Below are 26935 nucleotides of genomic sequence, written 5' to 3' on the forward strand. Positions count from 1 at the left end.
GTGCCTCCGGCTTGGCCGACCGTCCATACTAACACAATTGGCAGTGTTAGCGGGTGGGAAGCCGGCGTGGGTGGGTCCTGGTCGTTGTAAACAGCGACTCCTACAGTTCGGTCGGGGCGCCTGCACAGCAAGGGAAGGATCTGGGCGAGGTAGTGTGACCTTCCACACGTTACACTCTCCCAGTGAGAGTCCGCGCTGCCAGGTGGCTACACATGTGTCGGAGGCAGGGGCGGAGCTTCCTACAGGCGATATAGGCGGTTGCCTAGGGTGCCACCCAGAGGGGGGCGCCAAAATATTCGATTTTTTTTTTCTTGCCCCAGTTTTGGCGCCCCCCTCTATATCTGCAACCATTATTTTTACATTTAAAAAAAATTCTAACATAAGGGAAAATGAGCTACAATTGGCCAGTGGGGGGGCACATGCGAGCAACGTTCAAGACAGGGGAGGGGAGAATTGGCACGGCTAAATTGGGATGGGAGAAAAATAGAAAAATGAGGAGACAAAGTGGATACAAAAAAAGAATTGAGCTTCGAGGAAAGAAACACTAATGTTAGAGAACTATGAAGAGACAAAGGCCATCCAGGTCGCAGTATGAAAAGAGAAGAAAAGAAGAAGAAGAGAAACGTGTCAAGGTAAAAGGTATGCAATTTTGTACAACTTCCAAGACCTGCCACACCAAGAGCTGATGAAGCAAGCAGAGGCACTTGTACACACCTTAAACCAGTGTTTCTCAAAGTGGGGGGCGCGCCCCCCAGGGGGGGCGCAGAGGCATGACAGGGGGGGCCTTGAGATTTATAGAGAAAAAAAAACAAAAACGTTTTTTTTTTTTTATTACAGAAAATTATCACTAAAGTGCTATCTGTTGCAGCTGCACTGTTCTCCATGAAAATACCATTTCTCAAAATCTGAAAATCATTATTTAATAAAACACAGAAAAGGATCACCAAGTTACTCTGGATAAAAAAAACCTTTACAGACAACATTGAGACAAAGCTTCCTGACACATCTCCATCCAAACTCTTGGAAGAACTCTTTGAAATCTCATCTGATACCACTAGAGAGCTAGTTTCAGAGTGTGGTGCTGAGTACCAAGTATCTCATCTCATGGCCCACCAAGTATCTCATGATGCAGCAGTTAAGGTGTTGATACCATTCAGCACCACATACAGTATCTGTGAGGCTGGCTTTTCATCCATGACAGCTCTGAAAACAAAATATAGGGCCAATTTGAAAGGTCACGATATTGGTGTTATTTCAATACATTTAAACATGGCCCATTTCATGACTATTTTGTTGGGGCGAGGGGGGGGGGGGGGGGGGCCCAAAATATTTTGGTCCGCCAAAGGGGGGCCTGACAGAAAAAGTTTGAGAAGCACTGCCTTAAACCATGGAGGGAAATCGGATTTGGATGAGAAGGAGCTGGCTCAGGAGTTGGAAAATGTACCTGACTTGCCATCAAAGAGCATGACAACTCTTGAGTTGTTGAAATTCATACACACAAAGCAGCTCACAGAAATATATCCCAACTTGTGTATTGCTCTGCGGATCAGTGCAACACTACCAGTAGCTTCAGCCTAGAGGAGTTTTTCCAAATTAAAACTCTTGAAAACATACCTGAGGTCAACCATGGCTCAAGAACGCCTCAGTGGTCTGGCTGTAATCAGTATTAACCATGGTCAGATTTCATATGATGATGTGATTGATGACTTTGCAGCGAGGAAGGCCAGAAGGATTGCACTGTAAATGGAAACGCTACAGGCTAACCTTGAAGTGTGATGATAGGGAGTGGAATGTAAATAGATCTTCAGAAGTGAATTTATCATTTTTATTTATTTGTTTTTTTATTTAGCATATTATATTTTGATTATATATGTGTAACATATTTTACAATACATAATTTTCTTTTAAAGCAAATGTGCATGTTATTTTATTGTTTGTTATTGTTATTATTATTGATTGTTAGCTAAGTTGTTTGTTTTAATTCTTTAGTGTGCACTTTACATTTCTTCTTAATTTTCTTTGAAAGCAAATTTGCACATTCTTTTATTGTTTGTTATTCTCCACTTGCACAACCTGAAATTAGGCACTTCCGGCTGACTTCCGGTTGCCAATGGTACTTCCTGTCCCATCCAAATACATTGGTTTTAGCTACTTTTCTCCCCTTATTTAAACAACTTTGTCGTCACCAGTGGTGCAGTGGCAAATTGACAGTTGGTCAAACGCTCCATGCGCGTGCGCGCGCACACACCGTTTTTTTTGGCACAGATTTTTTTTTTTGCCTCACAGCGCGGCCGTCAGCGCGCGGCCCAGAGAGCGCCGCTGGCTCTGCGGCTCTGCAGCTGCATGCTTCTCCGGGAGTCCGGTTGGATAATGCCATGTAAAAAGTCGCATGCCTGACATATCGGCATGTAACTCGAGAACCGAGGCACGGATTTTGGCGATCCAGATGGCATTCGAACGGCAACGAATAGCGCTTTATTCAGTAATTTATATGTTCGGCGAAAAATGCAGCCCCGAGCCTTCAGATGCTCGCAAAGGGCCGTGAAACTGAAACTGAAACTGAAAAACAGTGAAACCCCGGACATTTCGATGAATTAATAAACCCCCCCCGGACGCCCCGGACAGGGCGTGAAAAGAGGACATGTCCGGGCAAAAGAGGACGTTTGGTCAGCCTACTCTACCTGTGCTTTTGTTATGTAAAAACGGTGGCCGCGGCCCGGGCCGAGCCGCTACTTAGTTACAACGAATGGGAACAGCGGATTTTTGTGTGCGTGACTGCGCGTACACACGGGAACATATCTGTGCGCGATTGCGCGTACTTCAGCCTCAGTGACCGAGGTATAACGCCGTTATACCGAGTTATACCAGCACTGCACCGTTGGTCGTCACAGAGAGGCAATGAAACGTTTGTATTATTATAGTATAGGATGTATTTAATAAGCAAACGTTTGTCAGCAGGGTTTTTGGGCTGTATTTCATGTAAAAACGTTTACTGTTAGTTTCCTTGCTCAGCCAGCATTAGCCTTCATTAGCTAACAGAAGCTAGTGGTTAAACAGGCCGGATTAGCTTTGAGCTAACTATCTTTCCCGACCCATGTATTCATTCCATTCTAAACATAACGTTAGTTTACAAAACATGACCTGTCTATATAACGTTGAGGAACAAATTATAAGTGTGTGGGTGTGTGTTTTGGTGAACATTTGACTGCAAACAGAAAATGCATCACAGTTAGACAGTAGCTACTGTTAGCTGCCCTTCCGGATTAGCTTTGAGCTAACTATCTTTCCCGACCCGTGTATTCATTCCATTCTAAACATAACGTTAGTTTACAAAACATGACCCGTCTATATAACGTTGAGGAACAAATTATATAGACGGGTAATGTTTTGAACAACTAACATTACGTTTAGAATGGAATGCATCGGCAAAGATTGTTAGTTCAAAGCTATTCCGGCCAGTTTATCAACTTCCTGTCATTTAGAAATATGATTTTATAGTGAAAATCATTACCAAAACGTCCGGAAAAACCTCACGGGAGCATTATAGACTGTCATACAAATGTACAAATGCTATAAGGTGGCAAGAAATGCACTATAAACAATACTTTGCGGCGTCGTTTCTTGAGGCTAATGCTGGCTAACAGAAGCTAGCGCAAGAAACGACGCCGCAAAGTATTGTTTATAGTGCATTTCTTGCCACCTTATAGCATTTGTACATTTGTATGACAGTCTATAATGCTCCCGTGAGGTTTTTCCGGACGTTTTGGTAATGATTTTCACTATAAAATCATATTTCTAAATGACAGGAAGTTGATAAACTGGCCGGAATAGCTTTGAGCTAACGATCTTTGCCGATGCATTCCATTCTAAACGTAACGTTAGTTGTTCAAAACATTACCTGTCTATATAATTTGTTCCTCAGCGTTATATAGACGGGTCATGTTTTGTAAACTAACGTTATGTTTAGAATGGAATGAATACATGGGTCGGGAAAGATAGTTAGCTCAAAGCTAATCCGGCCTGTTTAACCACTAGCTACTAGGACCGCTACTATTCCTAATTTATGCAAATGACATGTCGTCAGCTTGTGACTGCAACTTGTTCCTGTTTGCGGACGACTCAGCCCTGCTGGTCTCTGACAAGAACAAGTTACAGGTTGAAAAAGCCCTCAGCTCGGAACTAGGCAAAATCTGCATATGGCTCGCCGACAACAAACTATCATTACACATGGGCAAAACAGAGTCCATTCTCTTCGGTTCAAATAACAAACTCAGCAAGACCGACGGCTTCTCGGTTACAGTGGGTGACAATATTATCACAAGGAAAGATGAAATTACCTACCTGGGTTCCATCCTAGAGGCTAATCTTTCCTGTGACAAAATGGCATCCAATGTAATAAAAAAAGTCAACCAACGAACGCGATTCTTGTACCGGATCTCCTCTCTGGTAAACAAGAATACCCTGAAGACTCTAGCAGGAGCACTCATTCAAGGGTACTACGACTATGCTTGCACCTCATGGTACCAAAGCACCTCAAAGGCACTAAAAAACAAATTACAAACATCTCAAAACAAGCTAGTCAGACTACTACTTGACCTGACTCCTAGAACCCACCTCACCCCTGCCCACTTTGACAACCTAGGATGGCTTAGAGTAGACGACAGAGTACAGCAACTTGCAATGGGCCTGGTCTACAAGATACACTACGCGACCAAGGTACCCATGTACATGTCAAAATACTTCCCAAAGGTCAGTGAATACCACGATCACAACACCAGAGGGAGCTCCACAAATCATGTAAAACCCAGATTCGGCTCAAACAAGGGACTAAACACGTTTCGCAATTATGCCACATCAATGTGGAACGCCCTGCCTAAAGCTGTAAAGGAATGTGAATCACTACCAGTGATGCCACTAACGCGTTACTAAGTAACGCGTTATTGTAATCTGATTACTTTTCCCCGAAAATAGTAATCTAACGCGTTAATCTTTACAAGCCAGTAATCTGATTGCAGTTACTTGTCCAAGTGGCTGCAGCGTTACTATTTCGTTACTATCTCGTCATAATGCAGGCAGAATGCAGTATTTTCTTTCGTTTTCGACAGTCAAATATATGTTTGGAAAGCTTTTCCTTGTATTGGGGAGTGACGTCACAGCACGCAACCTGGCGTGTTGAGCCATGCTGGTGGGCGCGGCTGTTATTGTTATTTTCAGGCTAACCTAAACTGCGCGCTAGCAGGGAGAAGCTCGCGCTCATATTCGTAACGCTTTCTTGCACTGGAAGTTCACTAGTCTACTTAACGTTTGTTAAGCCGGGTGAAAAAAACATTCACTTTGCGGAGGAAACAAAATACTGTCTACCGCATATGGAATATACAGCACAGCACGACCGTCGACTTCTACAGGACTCGGAGCTGCACCACCAGCCAAACAGTATGTTCCACCTTTGAGTTAAACATCTTTTGCATTGCAGTATAATTCATGAACATGGAACATTACACCATAATGCAGTAGCACACTGACAACACTGCAGTATATATATTCCCTCCCCGCCGTATATATTTCCCTCCCACCCACCCACCCCCTCCTAATGTACAGTCCCCTCCCCATCATATGTATATACTCTGTCATGATCTAGGGGTAACAGTACTGTATATTTGAATACCGCTTATGTCGCAAATGTATCAGTACTAAATACCTATATGTCCCTATGCCATAAATGTCATGTATGTTGTGTATGTCATAAATGTCTATATGAATTGAAAATGGGGGACCCTGATGGAAACAAGACAAACGTCTTTCTCTGGTCTGCATCCCCTTAACAATTGTGTGTATTGAGCCGTACTGTATTGTACCCATTCTGCAATCTGTTAAATAAAGTTTTCATTCATTCATTCATTCATTCATTCACACAATAATAAATAATAATAACGTAGAACCATATCTGAATGGGGCAGGCCTCAAAGGTAGGCTACATATCAGCCTACATGTGGTGTTATTGACCATTTATCTTTTGTGAAATCTATAGATCGATAGATAGCAAGATAGGCCTACCTGCCCTATTAGTACATTTTACTCAAACTGAGTACATTTTACTATTTTTTTTTGTCATTCTTATGTTGTGGAAGCAGCAGGGACGACGACTTCGTAACCTAGTTACTTTCAAAGTAACTAAGTTACTCTGATAATCAAGTAATCAGTAAAGTAACTAAGATTACTTTTTAAAGGAGTAATCAGTAATCAGTAATCGGATTACTTTTACAAGTAATCTGTGGCATCACTGATCACTACCCACTTTCAAAAACACTCTCAAAAAACACCTACGTGAGACTGCAATTCGAAACTGGCCCCTACAAATGTCCTAACCTAGTTGTACAGTAAATGACCAAGTAAGGCTTTGTCAATATTCCAATGTACAGTGTAAAATGTGTGTGTGTCCCCTACCCACCCCCCCCCCCCCCCCCCCACCTCCAATGTACAGCCCTCACCCACCCCACCCAACCAACCTCCTCCAATGTACAGTTTCTACGCCAAATGTATATACACTCCTTTTCTGGACACTTTTGTATCACAAACAGTACTGTATTTGCAAATCTGATATGTCATAAATGTATAGATGTAGCAGTACTGTCTATCTGTATGTCATGTATGTCATATATGTTATGATGAATTGAAAATGGGGGACCCTGATGTAAACAAGACGAAAGTCTTTCTCTGGTCTGCATCCCCTTAACAATTGTATGTATTGAGCTGTACTGTACTGTACCCATTCTGCAATCTGTTAATAAACTTTTCAATCAATCAATCAATCAGCTTCTGTTTGCTAATGAAGGCTAATGCTGGCTGAGCAAGGAAATCTAACAGTAAACGTTTTTACATGAAATACAGCCCAAAAACCCTGCTGACAAACGTTTGCTTATTAAATACATTATATACTATAATAATACAAGCGTTTCATTGCCTCTCTGTGATGACAAAGTTGTTTAAATAAGGGGAGAAAAGTAGCTAAAACCAATGTATTTGGATGGGACAGGAAGTACCATTGGCAACCGGAAGTCAGCCGGAAGTGCCTACTTTCAGGTTGTGCAAGTGGAGAATTGTTATTATTATTATTGTGTGTTAGCTAAGTTGTTTATTTGTTTTAATTCTTTAGTGTGCACTTTACATTTATTCTTAGCTCTTGTTCTTGCTTGTAAAAAATAAAGGTGCAGTACTTTACTGTATAACTGTTCTGTTTCATGCTAACTTCCGCTCAGCGTCATATTGCATATATCTCGCTTCAGCGTATATACACTGAATAATTTCAAAATGTACCTTTACATACCAACATCCGTCTGACCACACCCCCATCTGCTGCCTATATAAGCAGGGGTGGGGCCACACACTCATCTCCTTCTCAAATTTCAACCACAAGAAAGTGCCTGTATACCAATCACTTGGCGAGGAAAAGAAAGTATTAGCTGAAGAAAGGAAAACAGAAGAACAAGGAGATACGTTGACATTATATCTTTATTTTCTCGCTCACTATTTTCGAGAAAATATGGCGATATTGTCTTCGTCACTGGAGTGTCTGGAAGATGATGATCATTCTGACCTCCACCGGCTTTTTCGTATTAGGGGCTCGCGCCGCTGATATACTCCTCTCCTTGCTGCGGCTGGATGGGTATTGACCCTCCGGTCATACAGCTGGACTGTGGGAGGCACCGGCTGTTGTGAGAAACTGGGTGCTTCCGTGTTGGGTGAGTACTGTTTTGCTTGCGAGCGCTAGTTGTCTGTTAACGCTTGGGGGTTAGCTGACAATTTTACAAAAGCCGACCCCGGACTGGGGTCCTCTGCTCGGCTTCTTAAGCGGCGGACGGAGGATCTTGGTCTGACGCCCATAATGGTCAACCTAGTGGGCCGCGACCGAGACCTGGTTTGAACCCGGGATTCTCTGGACGAGCGGATGCTTCTCTGTCCCGTGCAGGCCCCATCTTTCACATGAATGTGGAAGTACACCCTAACGAGGAAATGTGGGCATGGATCTTCGTTATCGGAAGATCCATGCTCAAGTCGGCTGCAGCCCGGATGGGAATTGTGCCGGCTCCGCTGTATGTCTGGTAAATCACCGTTGAAAACTGTGTTTGACATTTCTTTTTCTCTTCCCTCTTAGGATGGGGAGGGACTCAGGCGGCGGCCTGTCTGAAGTGTGGCTTATTATGTCGTTGTGTACAGTTCAGGTGATAGCTGCTTAGCTGGCGTGCTAGTTTGTGGCCTACTGTGTTACCAGTCAGCTGTTAGCTGCGGCGCTAGCTCGTTGTGTTCACTAGGCTAGTAAACATTAGCTTGTTGCTATCAGTCGGACGGCTGTTAGCTTAATGCTACACTGTGGAATGTTACTGTGACTATAATATACCTTAAAGGTGCCATGCATTATAAATGTCATTTTTCAGTCTCTAGCATTGTATTATAGTAATAGGAGTTCGTATCAATGTGTTTTTGGGCCTAAATACTATATTGGCGAATTCCTCAGTTACAGCCCATCCCCTCTTTGCCTCTAGTAAATCAGGTCATTTTGATTTGACGACCTGGAGCACGTCACAGAGCGCTGTTGATAGCGCACGGTGATGTGATTGGCTCTGTGGTTTTAGCTAATGCCCGCCCCCATTCTTGCTACCTGCAGCCGACACATACAACCTAGAAACAGGAATGCCGTCACTCGCCTATATTTCACGATGAGCAAACCCCGCAGAACATGTTCCGTTCCTGGCTGTAGAGCTACTAAGAAGTCTTTGCACAGTTTTCCCGTTGATGCCGAACTTCGCCAACAATGGAACAAGTTCCTTTTTGGCGACCCTCCAAGTTCCGTCGCAACGTCTAATACTCGGGTTTGTACTGCACATTTTTCCACCGAGGACGTCGCCAATCAAGGTATTTTTGATGCTGGCGTGGTATCCATGTTGGTTCTAAACAAAGGAGCTGTACCTTCAATACGCGACCCGACACAAATAGTAAGTAGATATGTCGTAATTAGCCATATAACTTACTGACTGTTGCTAGCTACGTTCACTGTTTGTATGTGTGAGGGAACATTGAGGGTTGGGTGAGATATGTTATCATAAATACCATCTAACGTTATAGTATATAACTGCTGCTCTTTATAAAGTAACGTTATAGAAAACTATTGAAGCAAGCTAGTCATAACTTCTAAATAAAAGAACACAACTAGTGAGAGGTAAACAAGGTAACGTTATAAATGGCTGCTTTTTTATATAGCGCTTTTATCCAAAGCGCTTTACAATTTGTTACTTACATATTACCCATTCACACACCGACGGCGGAAGCAACCATGCAAGGTGCCAACCTGCTCATCGGGAGCAATTAGGGGTTAAGTGTCTTGCTCAAGGACACATCGACACGCTGCCCAGGAGGAGCGGGAATCAAACCGGGAACCTCCGGATTGCCAGACGACTGCTCTACCTCCTGAGCCACTGTCGCCCCGTTATATTTTGTGGCTTGGATTATATTGTAATCGATTTACGATTTGGTCATTCTTAGGCCACAAGTTCCAGCGCCAATGTACGCCTTTCTACTGCTTCAACGGACTTCAGTTGCCAGACAGACAACCCAAAGATACGTTCTGTTGGTACACAGCTTTCTATGAAAACACTACGTTCACATGTCAAGAGTCAAGGTAGGTTTGTAACTCAGTGTGATGTAATGTAATAATGTGACCCAGAATTGTTTAGATTGGCCCTTTCACCCACCGCTTTCACCCAAAGCTGTAAAGGAATGTGGATCACCCACTTTCAAAACATCTCTCAAGGGACACCTACGGGAGACTGCAATTCAACACTGGCCCCTGTAAATATCCTAACCCAACCCCCTCCAATGTACAGTCATTTACCTAGTATGGTTTTGTCAATAGTCCAATGTACAATTTTGTTTGTTTGTATAGTGTCTCCCCCCCCCCCCCCTCAATGTACAGTTTTACTTGTTTATACAGTGTGCCCCCCCCCCCACCTCCAATGTAAATTACCCAGTATGGTTGTCAATATACAGTATATATACAGTATATACAGTCAAATGTATATACTCCCTTTTCTTGACTCCTTCAGTATCACAAACAGTACTGTATTTGCAAATCAAATCTGGTATGTCATAAATGTATAGATGTAGCAGTACTGACTATCTGTATGCCATGTATGTCATATATGTCCTGATGAATTGAAAATGGGGGACCCTGATGTAAACAAGACGAAAGATTATTCATCTGTGTGTGTGTGTGTGTGTGCGTGTGTGTGTGAGAGAGAAATAATCTACATTTGAATATGTGTCTGTTTATGTGAATGTGTGTGTGTGTGTGTGGTGTTTCTATGTGTGTGTGAGTGTGAAATAGAAAGGGTATATCCGAGGAGTCATTGACCGCCCAGATAACCTGTATGACCTTCACTCAGGTCTTCGGGGGGGGGGGGGGGGGGCATAATGGTAATGGTTTTGCCTGTATCGCTTCAATCAATGGTTGATTGTTATGATATGATGGTATGATTGGCTTATGATTGGCCTGAGATCATACTGTCTTTTACTAGTATGCACTTTGCTACTAAGTAATCTACTATGCCTATATTACTACTACTTACTTATCTCACGACTGTAGCGCTCACGTTCGACAGTTTGACGAACAATGTTACTTACCCTTAGCTGCCAGGGTTGTACTCCTGCTGCCTTGTTGTACAGAACTTGTAAGTCGCTTTGGATAAAGGCGTTTAGTGTTATTACATATTATTTACAGTGTGACTATATATTAGGCTACAATAGTATTACATAATAATATATTACTAATGATATTAGTGGGTGATAACTCACCACTAGAAATGGAAGCGGGAAGTTAGTGTGTAAAATGCTCATGTACCTACTTATATGCATGTTATAAATTGTAAATATTACACCAAAGTGGCATTACGGTCATCTACTACTGGTTTATTGAAGGTTCCCAACCACAGCCAAAAGAAAATCGGGGATGCAGCCTTTGTGAATTATGGAAAACCCTACATACGGACATTAGGGAGGCTAGATCACTAAATATTTTCAAATGTAAGCTAAAAACACATTTCTTCACCTTAGCCTATGCTTTGACTCAATGCATCCAGACTGTGATTATTGTACTGTAAATGAGAGCTATTTTATTGCACTGCTTTTATTCTGTCTATTTTATACAAATTGTATGTCTATTTTACTTTATGCATTGTTTTTATTTGGTCAGTCCTCTGCTTATTTTATGCCTGTCTATATTTATGCCAATTTTATGTCTATATTACTGCTGTGAAGCTCTTTGGGCTGCAATTCCTGTATGAAAGGAAACAAGACGAAAGATTATTCATCTGTGTGTGTGTGTGTGTGTGCGTGTGAGTGTGTGAGTGTGTGAGTGTGTGAGTGTGTGAGTGAGTGTGTGTGTGAGTGAGTGAGTGAGTCAGTGAGTGAGTCAGTGAGTGAGTGGGTGGGTGGGTGAGTGAGTGAGTGAGTGAGTGAGTGAGTGAGTGAGTGAGTGAGTGAGCAAAGTTATCAATAAATCCCTTGTTTGACTAAACTATGTTTTGTAAATAGGTGTTCAGGCGAAAGTCGTGTCTGTATCTGTCGCGGTGGGGACCCAAAATACTGGATACTGGTCTAATCAACAGGGACCATCCACGTCAACACCTGTGAAGGGGTTTAGACCCAGTAAAAGACCACGACTGGAGTCTGATGACGATGAAGTGACCTACAGCTCGATCGATGTTCCAGAGCCGCAGGATTCCACTTTCAACATTGACTCTTTGATTAGCGAGCCCTCAATTCTAGCGTAAGTTAGTTGTTACAAACATCTCCATGGCCCGTAAAAATACAAAAGCTGTATAGTTGTGCCGTGTTATTTATTTGTGTTTTTCTCGAGCAGGGAACCGTCAAAACCAATCTATGAGGTCCAGAAATACATCGTTTACGAAGACAGTCTACTGGAATTATTTCAACAGTGTCCGGTGTGCGATGCTCGATGTCATATCACCAAAACTACGCGAGGGACCTTCTTGGCTGTCTCCCAAGTTTGCCCCGGTTGTAAATACAGCCGTAAATGGGCAAGTCAGCCTCTCATCGGGAGCACACCAGCTGGAAATATTCAGCTTTCTGCAGCAGTTTTTTTCACTGGCTCATCTTTCACCCAAATGGAGAAGGTATTTGATTTGATTGATTTGATTGACAAGTCAGATATACATAATGTTTTTGTTTGTGATTCACACGTGCATATTAACAAAGCGTTATTCATTTATTCTTTTAGGTCCTAAATGCGTTACACGTCTCCACAATAAAGTACAGAGCGTTTCGGGAACACGCCAAGAAGTTCTTGGAACCCGCTGTTCTCAGTATGTGGTCTAAGGACCAAGACGTTACCCTCGCCAGATTAAGCCAGAAAAAAAAGGTGATTCTCCAGGTTAGAAAAAGCTCCCCAATGTCAAATTTCTACTTTATGAATACATTTTTAATATTGCACTACATTGATTGAAATTGTTATTATTATTTTCAACAGGCCACAGTGCTAAGTACGGAAGTTCCTCTGTGATGGAACTCGCCACCAATCATGTCATAGACGTCCAACTAATTCAGGTAATTAACAAGTCTGAAGAGACACCGCACCCTTCATTGTGCTCAAACGAACACAAAGCTCTCGGTCTTGAATCTTGAATCGCTGTAGGTGTGAAGTGGTCTGGCTGGCTGTGTGTGTGAGCGGGGGTTAGGAAATGGAAATTGTGGAATTTTGAAAAGGCTATTTCATTGCTCTTCCCTTCCTTGTACCTCAACAGAGCAATGAGGTTGGAGGCAGCTACCATATGGAATTAGAGGGCTTGAGGAGAAGCCTCGCTCTTCTGAACGACCGATCCGTGACCTTGGACTGTATTGTCACAGACCGTCACCCGCAGATTCAAAAGTACCTGAGAGATCTCGGCATCAAACACTTCTACGATGTGTGGCACGTGGCCAAAGGTATGTCGAAAGGCATCCCACATTCAATCCCACCCCTCCTACCAACCCCCCCCCCCCCAACCAGTACTGTAATTGCAAATCTGGTATGTCAAAAAATTTATAGATGTAGCAGTACTGTCTATCTGTATGTCATGTATGTCATACGACTGTTATGTAATGTTATGTTATGTTATGTAATTCAAGGTCTGTCTAAGAAGCTAGACAAAGTTGCACAAGCGAAAGACTGCAAGGTGATAAAAAAATGGCGCCCTCACATATCTAACCACCTCTACTGGACAGCTGCCACATCGAAGACGGCCGCTGAGAGGGTTGCTAGGTGGAAGTCATGTCTCAATCACATGATGAATGTACATGAACACGACGAAGAACCACTCTATCCGCGTTGTCTTCATGCTGACCGTGTATCGAGAGATAGTAGCAAGTGGGTTAAACCTGGTATGTCTGTCTGTCTTTCATCATGAATATATACTCAACATATTTATTTATGTCCTCATTCTAGATTGGTGTGATTTACAAATGTATACTTGCTTGAATAATTCTAATCTACTGTAATATACTCTAATGAAATATCTGAATGCAATTTCTTTTTTACTTTAGACTCAAAACCGGCCCACCAGCTCGAGAAGGTTTTGCTAAACACAAGGATCATCAAAGATGTCGCCAAACTGAGTCCACACCATCAAACGTCTTCATTGGAGTCCTATCACAGTGTGATTTTACGTTTTGCCCCAAAAAACGTTGTTTTTTCATACATAGGAATGCTTTGCAGGTATTTTATATTGTGTACAAATGACTAATTATGGACTCCTGATTTGTCAAATAACTCATTATGTTGCATTAGATAACCTCAGATCAACTACAAATATATTGCTTATCGAAATTTTCCTTTCAGACTATACCTAGCTGCAATGCATTTCAATGAAAACTCAAACCGCCAGCAAGCGACCGACGCTTCGGGAGCCCCGGCTTACAAGATGAGCTTCCCCAAGGCCAAAAAGGGTGTACACACTATAAAACCAAGGAAAATCGCTCCCACAGTCAGTAAGTCAAAATATCAACATTTATTATTGCACACACATGACCTATATAAATAGAAAAATATTTCCACTTACAGTGGAACAGCATTAATAACAATAAATTGAATAAATAATAACCTTTTTAACATGACAAAACAAATAACAATTTCTCATTTACAGACTATGTCAACCAGCTGATGGAGCTCCTGTTTGACTCCGTCCTTCGTGACCCCCAACCATATATCCAGGTGGTAGAGGCGATTCCCATCCCAGAACATCTGTGCGCACAGTTCGACAGGCCTTCCATGGAAGAAGCGGTTTCCGCCTATGTGTCACGCTTCAATCTTGTACCGGTCTGAAGCCAGTATAGACACCATCAGCATCCGGAAATTCGGTGCGGATTCGAACCACTACACAGGAAGGGATTACTACCCTCACTCTGCGGCCTAAGTATCCAAAACACCACGCGACAAAGCACCTGTACGCGATATATCTGAAACGGCTAAAGAAAAACAAGTATTATATTTATGCACAAATAAAATTAAATAAAAGCTGGGAAATAACCATTTGTCATGTCATGTCATTGGACAGTAGCAAGCATTGATTATATGTGATGTGCAATAAGGATTAGATTGTGTTTGCAAGAAAGATTAGTATAGTCTGAGAGATGCAAGATGGAGAAACACCTGTAAAAAAATATATAAATCTGTAATAAATATTATTTACTTATTGATTCCGCTTTCTGGTATCCGGCCAAAATCTGCCTTGTAGATATTAGTTGCCATTTGGATGGTATAGGGGTTGAAGCACACTGGATCCAATCCCGGATGATCAACCATGCACAGTAGTCCAGTTGGTTCCTGGTTAATTCGACGTCTGACCTATATATATAGAAAATTAAATCGTTAGCCATATGCATGGTTTTCAGTGCTACCAAGATGCAAGGTTGTGTGACCTGTGGAACTTCCATGCAGCATACATTCTCAGCCTCTGTTGGCATCCGTTCACAATTTCCGCACGTGCACCTAGTAGATTGATTTGAGGGTGAATGAAATTATCAATCAATGATCAAAATTGCTACAATACAGTACTGCTCAATACCAACAACTGCTATGATGGAGACCAGAGAAAGACATTCGTCTTGTTTACATCAGGGTCCCCCAATTTCAATTCATCGTAACATATATATAGATAGACAGTACTGCTACATCTCTATATTTATGACATACCATATTTGTATTGCTACAGTACTGCTCAATACCAACAACTGCTATGATGGAGACCAGAGAAAGACTTTCGTCTTGTTTACATCAGGGTCCCCCAATTTCAATTCATCGTAACATATATATAGATAGACAGTACTGCTACATCTCTATATTTATGACATACCATATTTGTATTGCTACAGTACTGCTCAATACCAACAACTGCTATGATGGAGACCAGAGAAAGACTTTCGTCTTGTTTACATCAGGGTCCCCCAATTTCAATTCATCGTAACATATATATAGATAGACAGTACTGCTACATCTCTATATTTATGACATACCATATTTGTATTGCTACAGTACTGCTCAATACCAACAACTGCTATGATGGAGACCAGAGAAAGACTTTCGTCTTGTTTACATCAGGGTCCCCCAATTTCAATTCATCGTAACATATATATAGATAGACAGTACTGCTACATCTCTATATTTATGACATACCATATTTGTATTGCTACAGTACTGCTCAATACCAACAACTGCTATGATGGAGACCAGAGAAAGACTTTCGTCTTGTTTACATCAGGGTCCCCCAATTTCAATTCATCGTAACATATATATAGATAGACAGTACTGCTACATCTCTATATTTATGACATACCATATTTGTATTGCTACAGTACTGCTCAATACCAACAACTGCTATGATGGAGACCAGAGAAAGACTTTCGTCTTGTTTACATCAGGGTCCCCCAATTTCAATTCATCGTCAAGTACCGTTAGTGTCAGTACAATCTAACGTTAGTGTGTGTTTTCGACGGGCCGCGACAGAAGTACACAACCATTAGATAACAGTAACTAACAGTGCAATCAATCAACTTACCAATCGGAAACGATGTAATGTAAGCCTCGATCGCTGTTGTTTGGGGGGGGGGTGTCAGTACAATCTAACGTTAGTGTGTGTTTTCGACGGGCCGCGACAGAAGTACACAACCATTAGATAACAGTAACTAACAGTGCAATCAATCAACTTACCAATCGGAAACGATGTAATGTAAGCCTCGATCGCTGTTGTTTGGGGGGGGGGGGTCAGTACAATCTAACGTTAGTGTGTGTTTTCGACGGGCCGCGACAGAAGTACACAACCATTAGATAACAGTAACTAACAGTGCAATCAATCAACTTACCAATCGGAAACGATGTAATGTAAGCCTCGCTGTAGCAAATCGCCTTCTTCTTCTTCTTCTGAATCATACTGTGGGTCGCTCTCTGGATCCCAAACATAATGTACAGCCATGTTGTATTAGTTAGTAAAATCGGTATATGTTTTTGCGTGTCGAAATAAAAACCTGAAACCTAAGACCTTCACCTGGATGGAATGACGGGGAGATGGGCGGAGCTATTTGGTGGGTGGCTGTCACTCAAAGCATTCTGCTAGTATGGGTGGAGCCAAGCCAATAATAGCCTGCTTTCATGAGGCTGAAAAATGCTGGTTTTGAGTACAAGATTAGAAATATAAAACAATGATTATTTTTGGAATAAAAATTACAGATGTGTTACATAGACTCACAGGAAGTGTGTAAAGTTGCCCAAATAGTGCTAGGAATAGCAGTGCATAGCCCCTTTAAACACTCTGACTACGACGTCATCTTTGACAGAGGATGTTAGTCGACCCTACACCCGGGTGCCAGTGCCAGTGAGGACTTCGTCAACATGGAGAACGGCGGCTGGGTGGCGTAGCGGACATACCCTCGTCACCAACGCAGGAGATGCTGGGTTCGACTCGGTGTCCCGTTAACCAGTGTTGCAGTCCTCTCGACCTGCGCTCAGGGTGAAGGTAGGAGTCCTGACCGGACTTTAAACACTTCTTCTTTTCTTCCCTTCTAAATGTTTTGTAATAACGATGTTTCCAAAACATGTGTTGCTGCAATACATTGAGGATATGACGCGTGTTGTGTGTGAATTGTCTTGTCACTGGTATAGCTTCTCTCTCCATAGTAAATCGGCGTTGTTTTTTACATGTGTAAAAATTAACTGGTTAGTTGTGATGAGAACATGTGTGTTCATGTACCGTGTACCGTTGTACCATGGGTGAACTCACAACTAAGAGGGTTAGTTAAACCTGTGAAGCTATGCTTAGTGACATGTGATTGAGGAATGAATATTTTCTCAGCCTGTGATGACAATGAACAGCATGTTCACATATTAACAGGGGTACCTGTTCAACTTGGTCGTATCAAGGGTAAGATAGGAGGGGTGACCCCCCGGTTCCCTGGGGCTTCCCCCCCCTCCTCTCAGACATGTTTGTTTACAATATATTGTGTCACTGTGTTTGTGGGGATACGATGTAACCCTCAGCTTAAGTTGCGCGTCTCTATTGGTAAGACTTCCGTGAGTTGTTCAGGTTCCATGTTATGGATCTGTTTCAGGGAGTTGTCAGAGCTCCTCCTCACGAAGCTCCTCCTCGGGGAGAAGTGCCTTCTGTGAGTTCGGACTCTCCTTCCCTGTGAGGGAGCCTCCTCAGAGTTTCAGAGCCTCCTCCTCAGATTGTCAAGGTGAGTAGAACTTCAAAAAGGAGTTCTGCTCTATTGTGTGTGTATTCGATTCAATTCGATTATTGAGTGTGTATTGGTTCAGTGCCTCCTCCTCGGAGAGCCCTAACCCAAGTGTTACATAGCTCAATGTTGCAGTATTTCTTTTCAATCTATACAGCTCGCGTGGGAAATCTCTCTGGGGATTCCCGTCTCCTCCCTGTGGCGAGGGTGGTGGGATGTAAAAATGAAAATAATTTTTACCCTCAGCCGCGTCACGTGGGATTCATGTCAGTCTGTGTTTCTTTCTTTTTTAAATAAAAAGAGGAAAGAACATGAAGCACGACGGCTCCTTGTCGTTCTCCCAGGCGACTTGGAGGAACAATGTCTGGTGTCTTGTTAGACTATCCATTGATGTGTTTGGGTCTCGACGCGTACATAGTGCTGGCTCTGGGTGTTTCTGATAGGAATCACGCATGAGTCTGGTGCGCCTTGGTTGCTCGTTATTAAAACAGCGTTTTTATAGGGCAACTGGGATGGAGCTTGTCTCTTCCGAGCACCAGTTTACTAGGTTTGTCTTGACGAATTCTCGTTCATATCTGGGGGATGTTAACGGAATAGATCAAAACATAGGTAGAGGGGTCTCACGCCCTTGGGGTGGGCCACTGAGCGCGGTACGAATGGGACCATCTGGGTGGCGCCCTCTTTTCATGTTTTAGATCGACACACGTACCTACCCCCTCTCTTGGAGTGGGGATGTCGGCGTGGTTAGGGCACGGGACTGGTTCTGGTCACGCTGGTCCAGGTCAGTTAACCCATTGTCCGCCGGGGACGCAGATCTGCTGTTCTGGTACCCTGAGGGACTTGTGCTTTTTTCGGGGGGAAAAATGCCGGGTCGGCCCGGGTGTCACAGGGTTGGGCGTTATGGAGACCCTTGTTGGGTACACGTTGTACCTGGCATTATCATGAAGGGGCTGGTTCTCCTTTCTTTTCACTCCTCTCTCACGCATGGCGAAGAGGGGGCTGTTGGGGTGGTCTTTTGGACCTCCTCTGGTAGCCCTGTGTGCTTCCCGAGCCGCCGGGCCCGGTCCGAAGTTATGTTTCGTCGACCCCTAGGCCTGGAATAACCCTTTTTGAAAACTGAAACACTTGTACTGCGGTATAGCCAGTGTATACCCGCAGGTGTGTTTTGGAGTTTTTTCTTGAGGGGTTATATGAACAACCACCGCATGTGGTACCAAGAGGGTGGTTGATTCCCTGGTGTGTTGGAGCAGAGTCAACTCCCGGGTTACCCGGTTGAGTGTGCCCCTGCACGTTCATGACGTCTGCCAATCGTGTCAGCCTTCTCTGGTGGAGGCTTTGTCATGGTGCGCAACAATGCCAGCATACGCCCCTTCCGCCGGGGTGCTGTTTCAGTTGACCCCTTTGGCGCCTGTCTCACCCGCAGTGCTCCAGGCTCGGGTCAAATGCCTGCTGCCTGGATTGAGAGACCGACCCCTTCTGGTGGTCGTCTCCCTGGTGCGCTGCCTGCTCCCACTGTAGTGTAGCCTCTTGAGTGCTTCGAGTTACAGCCATGCTGACTGCCTGTGTTGCAGGGTCAGTGTGCCAGGCGGCGTACTAGTGGGGGGAAGGGCCCGCTCTTGGAGGGGCCCTGTCCGAATACGCTGGCGATGTGGGGGGCGGTGTCACTAAGTGACCGCCTGGTGAGGTCTTGATGCTTGGCGTCATTGACCTCTCCGGGCCCCCTTTTTCCAGGGGATCCAGTCCCTTCAGTGGGTCTGGGTCTTCCTTTGCGCTCCGCTGCTACGGCCTTGCCACGGGGTTGAGTTTGCTCTTGACCCCGTGATTTTGGGGGCAGTAACGAGGGTTGTTCCTTCCGTTCGTTCCCTGGTGGCATGCGGGTTGTGCGTGTGCGTAGTCGTGGGGTCAAGCCACGGTTTGCTCACCCTGTGCGTTAAGTTGCTCGAGTTTCTCTTCGCACGGTCGGATCCGTCTCCCTCCCGTCCTCCAATAGGGAGGGTATCCCTCCATTAGGGAGGGTCGGCTCGGTCCTCCCCGGTTCTGATGGTTGTGGGGGGCCTCAGTGGGGTACATTTTGTCGAGCTTCTAGCTCCCGCTCAGCTCCTGTTATGCAATATGACGCTGAGCGGAAGCTAGCATGAAACAGAACGTAAGGTTATGTATATAACCAAGTTCTGTGAATGCTAGTGACGCTCAGCGTCTAGGCGCCACTGCGGCCCTTGATTTTTCATTGTGGTGAAGTTTTTTGGGAAGGAGATGAGTGTGTGGCCCCACCCCTGCTTATATAGGCAGCAGATGGGGGTGTGGTCAGACAGATGTTGGTATGTAAAGGTACATTTTGAAATTATTCAGTGTATATACGCTGAAGCGAGATATATGCAATATGACGCTGAGCGTCACTAGCATTCACAGAACTTGGTTATATACATAACCTTACGTTAACCCTTTCACTGCCACACGACAGAGGGTTAACCCTTTACTATCACACAACTGACGGTCTTATTGTCGCAGTGAAAAGGGTTAACCGTTTGGTAGCGCGGCAGTGAAAGGGTTAAGATGTTTTGATTTTTGGGGGGGGGGGGCACAGTGGTGAAGCTCGCCTAAAACGCCAAATGTGCTAGGTCCGCCCCTGGTCGGAGGAAGCATGTGATAGTCTCCGCCCTCCAAAGACCGACGGTAGGGGGTAGAGTGTGCAACAACCAGGAAGGGGATTGGGAATTGGCATAACGACTAACATTGGGATGGGAGAAAAACGGAAAAAGAAGGGGGGGAAAGATAATAATTTATTTTCTTTTTTTAAGTGACTAAATGAATACACAGTCCTTGTGCAATTGTAGCGAATATGGGTCATTCTTCGTGCACCAAAAACAGAACTCTTAAACTTTAACAAAAGAAAGAAAAATAAAATAAATTCCAGGAAGTAACAATACCAAAACGTTTTTTTTTTTACTATTTATGTGAAGTGAGTAGAGAGAGAGAGAGAGAGAGAGAGAGAGAGAGAGAGAGAGAGAGAGAGAGAGAGAGAGAGAGAGAGCGAGAGAGAGAGAGAGAGAGAGAGAGAGAGAGAGAGAGAGAGAGAAAAAACACTTCCAACATTGTACACATCACCATTTTACATACAACTCAACACAACAATTTGTCTCCACTAACTTCTGCAGTCTGGCATTATCATGGAAGACTTTCTTCACGGACAGGCCTCTGTGCAGAATAAGGATTTATAGAGGCGGTAATGAACTTTGACATTTTGGAAAAAGAGGATTTGGGGGAGGGAGTGTGCGAGGGGGTTATGCTAGGCATGTTTTTCCTCAAAGGCTTTCAGCTATTTGGTTCAGATTCAGGAAGTGAAAATTTAGATGGCTGTTTGTGTGTGTGTGTGTGCGCGTCTTGTGTGGGTGTAGAGTTGCAGTAAGACGAAGGGCCACGTGTGTCTGTGTGCGAGATGCAGTTAGGCAAATGGGTGTGTGTGTGTGTGCATACGTCCACATGTGTGTGTTTGTGTGTGGGTGAAGGGTGCATTAAGGCAAACGTCCTCTTTTGTGTGTGTGTGTGTGTGTGTGTGTGTGTGCATGCGTGTGCACTTATGCACTCACGTGTATGTGTGTGCTCAGCAATACTGAAAAGGAAATGTGAGGTGCAGAAAGGGGGAGGCGCAGGGGGAGAGGGGAGAAAGACGATTAGGAAATCAAACAGGATAAAATATCTACATTTCAATGCCACATTTCTCTTCTTTCCATCCGTCGAGTGTCGTATGAAAAATGAATGTTTTGGGCTCCCATATAAAAAAAAACACGTTTACTGCAAAAAAAAACACGTTTACTGCAGTAAAGTGCCGCAATGAAAACCAATGTGGTCCGTCCACAAAAACTACTTATAAACAAGGAGTAGGAGTGAAACCAACGGCTGGAAATATACACACCGTTTGGGAATATTACGGAAAAGCAGCGGCGTGCGAGAGAATGGAACGGCTGCTATAGGCTTCAGGAATTACAATGTACAGGGATTCTCGGGTGAACTCTCCAAGAGTACAGGATTCTACATTTAACATATTGAACACGTCATAGTATATAATATTATAAACTTGTGATATGCTTTTATTGCCTCAGAAATAACATATATACAGACAATAGCCCGACGGCTAGAATGTGGGATATGCGATGCAGTCTTAAGACAGTTTGGCAAAAATCTAAATATATATTTCTGATGCTATTCAAGTCTAATCATATAAAAATGCTGTTTGAATCGGATGACACTAGAATAATTATCCTTCATAAGCCACTTTTTAAACATAGGTTCACTGTAAATTAAGAGTTTACAGGGGAATATCAGTCAATTAAAAGGATTCACAACTGGTATTCCTCTGATCTTGGGAAAGTTCAATCAGGATTTGTGAATCAGTATTTCCTCACAAAGGCAAGAATCAAATCTGTGACACAATCAAGATGTGCAACCTGGAGCTGCTCTACTGCTGCTACTACTACTACTACTACTACTACTACTACTACTACTACTACTACTACTACTACACTACTACTACTACTACTACTACTACTACTACTACTACTACTACTACTATTGCTACTACTAGTGCTACTACTGCTACTAATGCTACTACTACACTACTACTACTGCTGCTACTACTGCTACTACTACTACCACTACTGTTGCTACTACTACTACTGCTGCCGTTACTACTACTGCTATTGCTGCTACTACTGCTATTGCTGCTACTACTGCTATTGCTGCTACTACTACTGCTATTGCTACTGCTACTACTACTGCTGCTACAGCATGGCATTCCATTAGATGCACACATCAGTACTGATTTCCTCTGGCTTTGGTTCAGGTTCACAATATTCCAATGGCTACTAATAATTAGCTGTATTGCGTAATGAAATTATAGTGAATTGATATTTTATAAAATACATAAATCCTGCACACTTATTCTTAAGCACCATCTAATAAGGAACATATGCATGATTATATATCACACGTATGTTATACCCTGATGCACCTTCCCTGTGGCTTTGGATGTGAAAATACCTCTCAAATACTAATAATCATTCAATATGCATTCATAAATATTATTTTTAATTTCCTGATGGTTTCATGACCATGGCTTATAAGTGATAGTTATTGTGTCGCCAAATATATCATCTGAGGGTAGAGAAGAGACATAGAGACAAGGCATTCGATTTAAAGCCCCAGGCTTGGTTCCTATCGGTTGGCGTTTGCTTCTCCAAAGTAAAGCCAAGTAAAGTACATCTGGGACCTCGTCTATAAAAAAGGTCTTACATTAGGAGGGTCACAATTGATCTCAGGGCTTTGCATAGGTGGAAAGTGAACACCGCAATATAAACCTTGAACACGGACGTGATAAAAAGCGCCTAAGTTCTTAGTCCAGCTTCGATTTGATGTGTGCATACCTGCGAGAGGTCTTAGGTGAAGTATATGCACATTGCGAAAAAACAAACAAAAGAATAAAACAACAAAAAGAAATAGCTAAATAGGAACATTTTGTTTAGGAGGTTAATTGTGTGAGAAACTGATGCCTATTTCTGAGCTCTCAAATTCCTGAGGCACTGTAATTAAAACAAGAGTAGGCAAGTCTAGTTAAGCCGGACCCGGATACATGCCAACGGGGATATATGTGTGTTAATTATGATAAACAACTGTGTGTGTGTGTGCATGCACGTGTGTGTGTGTGTGTGTGTGCGTGCGTGAGTGCACCCAGAGTACAATTTGCGGCGGATCCCGCGGAACAGGATAATCACTGTAATAATCTATCACTATAACAGTGTGTCGATGTATGTTGTGTGAGACCATGTAAGATAGTGTTATGTGGTAAGTCGTTATTTTATTGCAGGCCTATATATATTCCTATAAAATGGTTACTCATAAATCGCTCGTCTTAAGTAGGCGCGGAAGACAATCTTTTTCGTAAATGTGGCTAATATACATCAGATAAAGAAGAAAAACCAAAAAGAAAAACGTCAATGAGGTCAGGCGAGGCGGCGATTGATTGCACGCACGAACTACAGCGGAATGTGTAAAGTAGGCGACTGTCAGCCACATGGTGGAAAACCAAATAAAACGCTAAGAAGACAAGTTCATTAGTTGAGCTTTCTCAAACCGGTGGGACCGTAGCCACGGACGTCTCGGTGGAATCGAGGCGATACGTCATGGATTATCAAAGGACATACAGCAGGACTGCCGAGTACAGATCAGTGGTCAAGACCTTTGGAGTGTGTTTGTCGTTATGAAGCAGGGAGGAGGAGGAGGCCTGGACGACTACATGGCTGTTTTGTGGGGATTTCGGGACAAATTACCAGAAAGGTAGGTCCCTGGTCAAATACAGTCGCGGTCCTTGGGGGGGGGGGGGGGGGGGGGGGGGGGGGGGGGTTGAATCCATAGGGATGTCTTTACGTCCAGAGATCGGAGACGCTGTACGACGTGCTAGCTAGGCTCCATTGACTTATCGGGAGAAGCTACAGTATTTCTACGTATATCGATGTGCTGCACGTAGCGGCCGTCTGGTTTAGTTCCAGCAGCGCCGAGGTCTGTGCTCCAGGCACGGTGGTTGTAACCCATTACGCAAAGACGTGGAAGAAAACAAAGCGATGAAATGGATGAGGAATTGATATCCGACGCAAGCAACTGATAGTAAGTTACTCCAGATCTCCGACGATGCAGAGCGAGTGAGGCGTTAGCAAATGTCAGAAATGCGCTACACTGCCCTGCGGAAGCTAACCGCGGTAACGACGCAAACAGTGAAACAGAGGAAATGACTATCCAGTGATTTTGTAGTTACTGCAATTCTTTATACCCCTTTTCTCTAAAACAGACCAAGATTGAAACTTTATCAGACGATAAAACAGATATTGAGAAGTTCAATTTCACTCATAACTCAATTTTGAAAAAGATTGTAGCTGCTGCAGTTACAGTAGCTTCAGCAGGCCAGTACACCGACAGTATGTGATAAGTGAACATGACGTGCACGTCGGTTGGTTTTGCCTCGATCACAGCTGCCATTTTGTCCATGCGGTCGGCTATTAGGAGTCTGTGTGGCTCGGTTGTGGCCTGATGCCACCTGCTGATCTGATGATGCCACCTGCTGAACTGATGATGCCACCTGCTGAACTGATGATGCCACCTGCTGAACTGATGATGCCACCTGCTGAACTGACGATGCTGCCACACTCACACCTGCGTGTTCAAACCACGGTGAGTCAGTCAATCATGGACAACTTTTTTCAGCCATAGCCTGTTCAATCAATTGTCTGAGCACACTTTACAAAGAATCGTGTTAAAGGGGACATATTATGGATCTTTTCAACAATTTTAGATTACTTCCTTGAATCTATGGAGCATTGTTCTGTGTGTGTGTGTGTGTGTGTGTGTGTGTGTGTGTGTGTGTGTGTGTGTGTGTGTGTGTGTGTGTGTGTGTGTGTGTGTCCAATTTAAATTCTTTATTTTCCAGCATCTCTTCCCACTCGGTAGGTTATAGAACAAACCAAATGTGAAGTTTCCTTCCCTGCATGGTTACTCCACACCCAAGAGTAGAAAAAAAAAGAACTTTACAAACTGGGCGGTACATTAGGTAGACAGTGTGTGTGTGTGTGTGTGTGTGTGTGTGTGTGTGTGTCCATTTTCCATAATATGACCCCTTTCAGATCAAGGTGAAGATCCAACAAGTATGCATCTATAAATGAGGCCCTTGTCTACAGAAGGGTATACATCCCGTCTGCTCGCCTGGCTAGCCTTCGTAAAGGTCCGGGGGTCCACAGTCGGGCCAAGGTTTAAAGTTCTACTCCAGAGTCTTCATCGCGTTCCAAAAGAGCACGGCTGGTCCAGAGAACATTCCATACGTAAGAAGAAAGAAAATCCACAAAGCGAGAGTTGTCTCTTAACGGGGTACAGTATCTGAGGTCTTTTAGGGGAAGGATGTCACGTGTCCAGACGCCCTATCGACACTGTGGCCGTCGTCACGTTCACAGCACCGTCCATGTGCTCTTTGAAAAACAGTCACTCCGACGAGGAAAAAAAGAAAAAAGAAAATTCTGACTTTACAGCATCGCACTCAAGCCCAAGTCCTCCAAACCCCTCCTTAAAAGAAAAGTCCCTCTCCATGAATCCACCCCCCCCCCCCCTCGCCCACCCTTCCCCCCCAAAAAAAGAGCCCAGTCGACCCTCAAGCTCGCGCGGGTCACCCTCCACGGGGTTAGTTTAAAAATAAATAAAACACGCCTCAGTTGACCTTGAAGATGCTGAAGACGTGCGGGGAGGCCGAGGACGTCCCCAGAGCCTGGAGTCTGAAGGAGGGGCCCGTGACGGCCTGGATCTCCACCCCGCGGTCCAGCCGCAGCAGGCCCGACACCTGGCAGGGCTTGAGGAAGTGGAAGGGGTGCGGCCCGGCGGCCGGCGTGGTGGCGTAGCCCTCCATGCACTGCAGCTTCTGCTCCCCCCGCTGGCCCCCCCGGGCCACCACGTCCAGCTTCACATACTGCGACTCGGGCTCGTTGAAGAGCACCTGCAGGCGGAGAGAGATGGGGAGGGTCAGAAGTCAGCGGGCAGACGTGGAGGAAGTATAGCAGCAGCAGCAGTAGTAGTAGTAGCAGTATATACACTTTAACACACTTTATATTTATTGGTAAAGAGATTTGCACTACAACTCATACCTCATTGCACCTTACCCTAAATTGTACCTCATCCCATTTCTGCATTGTACTGTATATTGTATTGTAACTCAGTTACTTTTTCTCTACTCTGCATTGTATATTGTATATATGTATATTGAACACTTTTGTTTACACTTGTTTACGTACTTTTGACTTTCTATTTTATTCTATTCTATTCTATTTTTATCTAGCACACATCGAGCAAAACAGAAAGAAGCATTTCATATAAAAGTATTCTGTATTTTTGTACGACAACTAATAAAGAAACTTGAACTTGAAACTATAGCAGTAGTAGTAGCAGCAGCAGCAGTAGTAGCAGCAGTATAGTAGTAGCAGCAGTATAGTAGTAGTAGTAGCAGTAGCAGCAGTATAGTAGTAGTAGTATAGTAGTAGTAGTAGTAGCAGCAGTATAGTAGTAGTAGTAGTAGTAGTAGTAGTAGTAGTAGTAGCAGCAGCAGTATAGTAGTAGTAGTAGTAGTAGTAGCAGCAGC

At 43.8% G+C, this 26935-nt stretch overlaps 1 protein-coding gene and 1 long non-coding RNA gene across 2 annotated transcripts in view; both read right to left on the reverse strand.

Annotated features, from left to right (window-relative positions):
• Positions 1-14751: 14751 nt before the first annotated feature.
• LOC311226928 lies at positions 14752-16489 on the reverse strand. The gene is made up of 3 exons (XR_014619561.1): positions 16405-16489; positions 14965-15034; positions 14752-14890 (listed from the first exon to the last, which is right to left on the reverse strand). It is a non-coding gene; the product is annotated as an uncharacterized lncRNA (long non-coding RNA).
• Positions 16490-25955: 9466 nt separating this feature from the next.
• tnfsf12 (TNF superfamily member 12) overlaps positions 25956-26935 on the reverse strand; it is a 38679-nt gene continuing 37699 nt past the window's right edge. The window contains exon 6 of the mRNA XM_084313028.1: positions 25956-26296. Coding sequence (XP_084169154.1) covers positions 26015-26296 — 282 coding nt within the window. The 3' untranslated portion in view covers positions 25956-26014. The remainder of the gene's footprint in view (positions 26297-26935) is intronic.

Source organism: Notolepis coatsorum (genome assembly GCF_963971535.1).
Source record: "Notolepis coatsorum genome assembly, chromosome: 4".
NCBI classification, from domain to species: Eukaryota; Metazoa; Chordata; class Actinopteri; order Aulopiformes; family Paralepididae; genus Notolepis; species Notolepis coatsorum.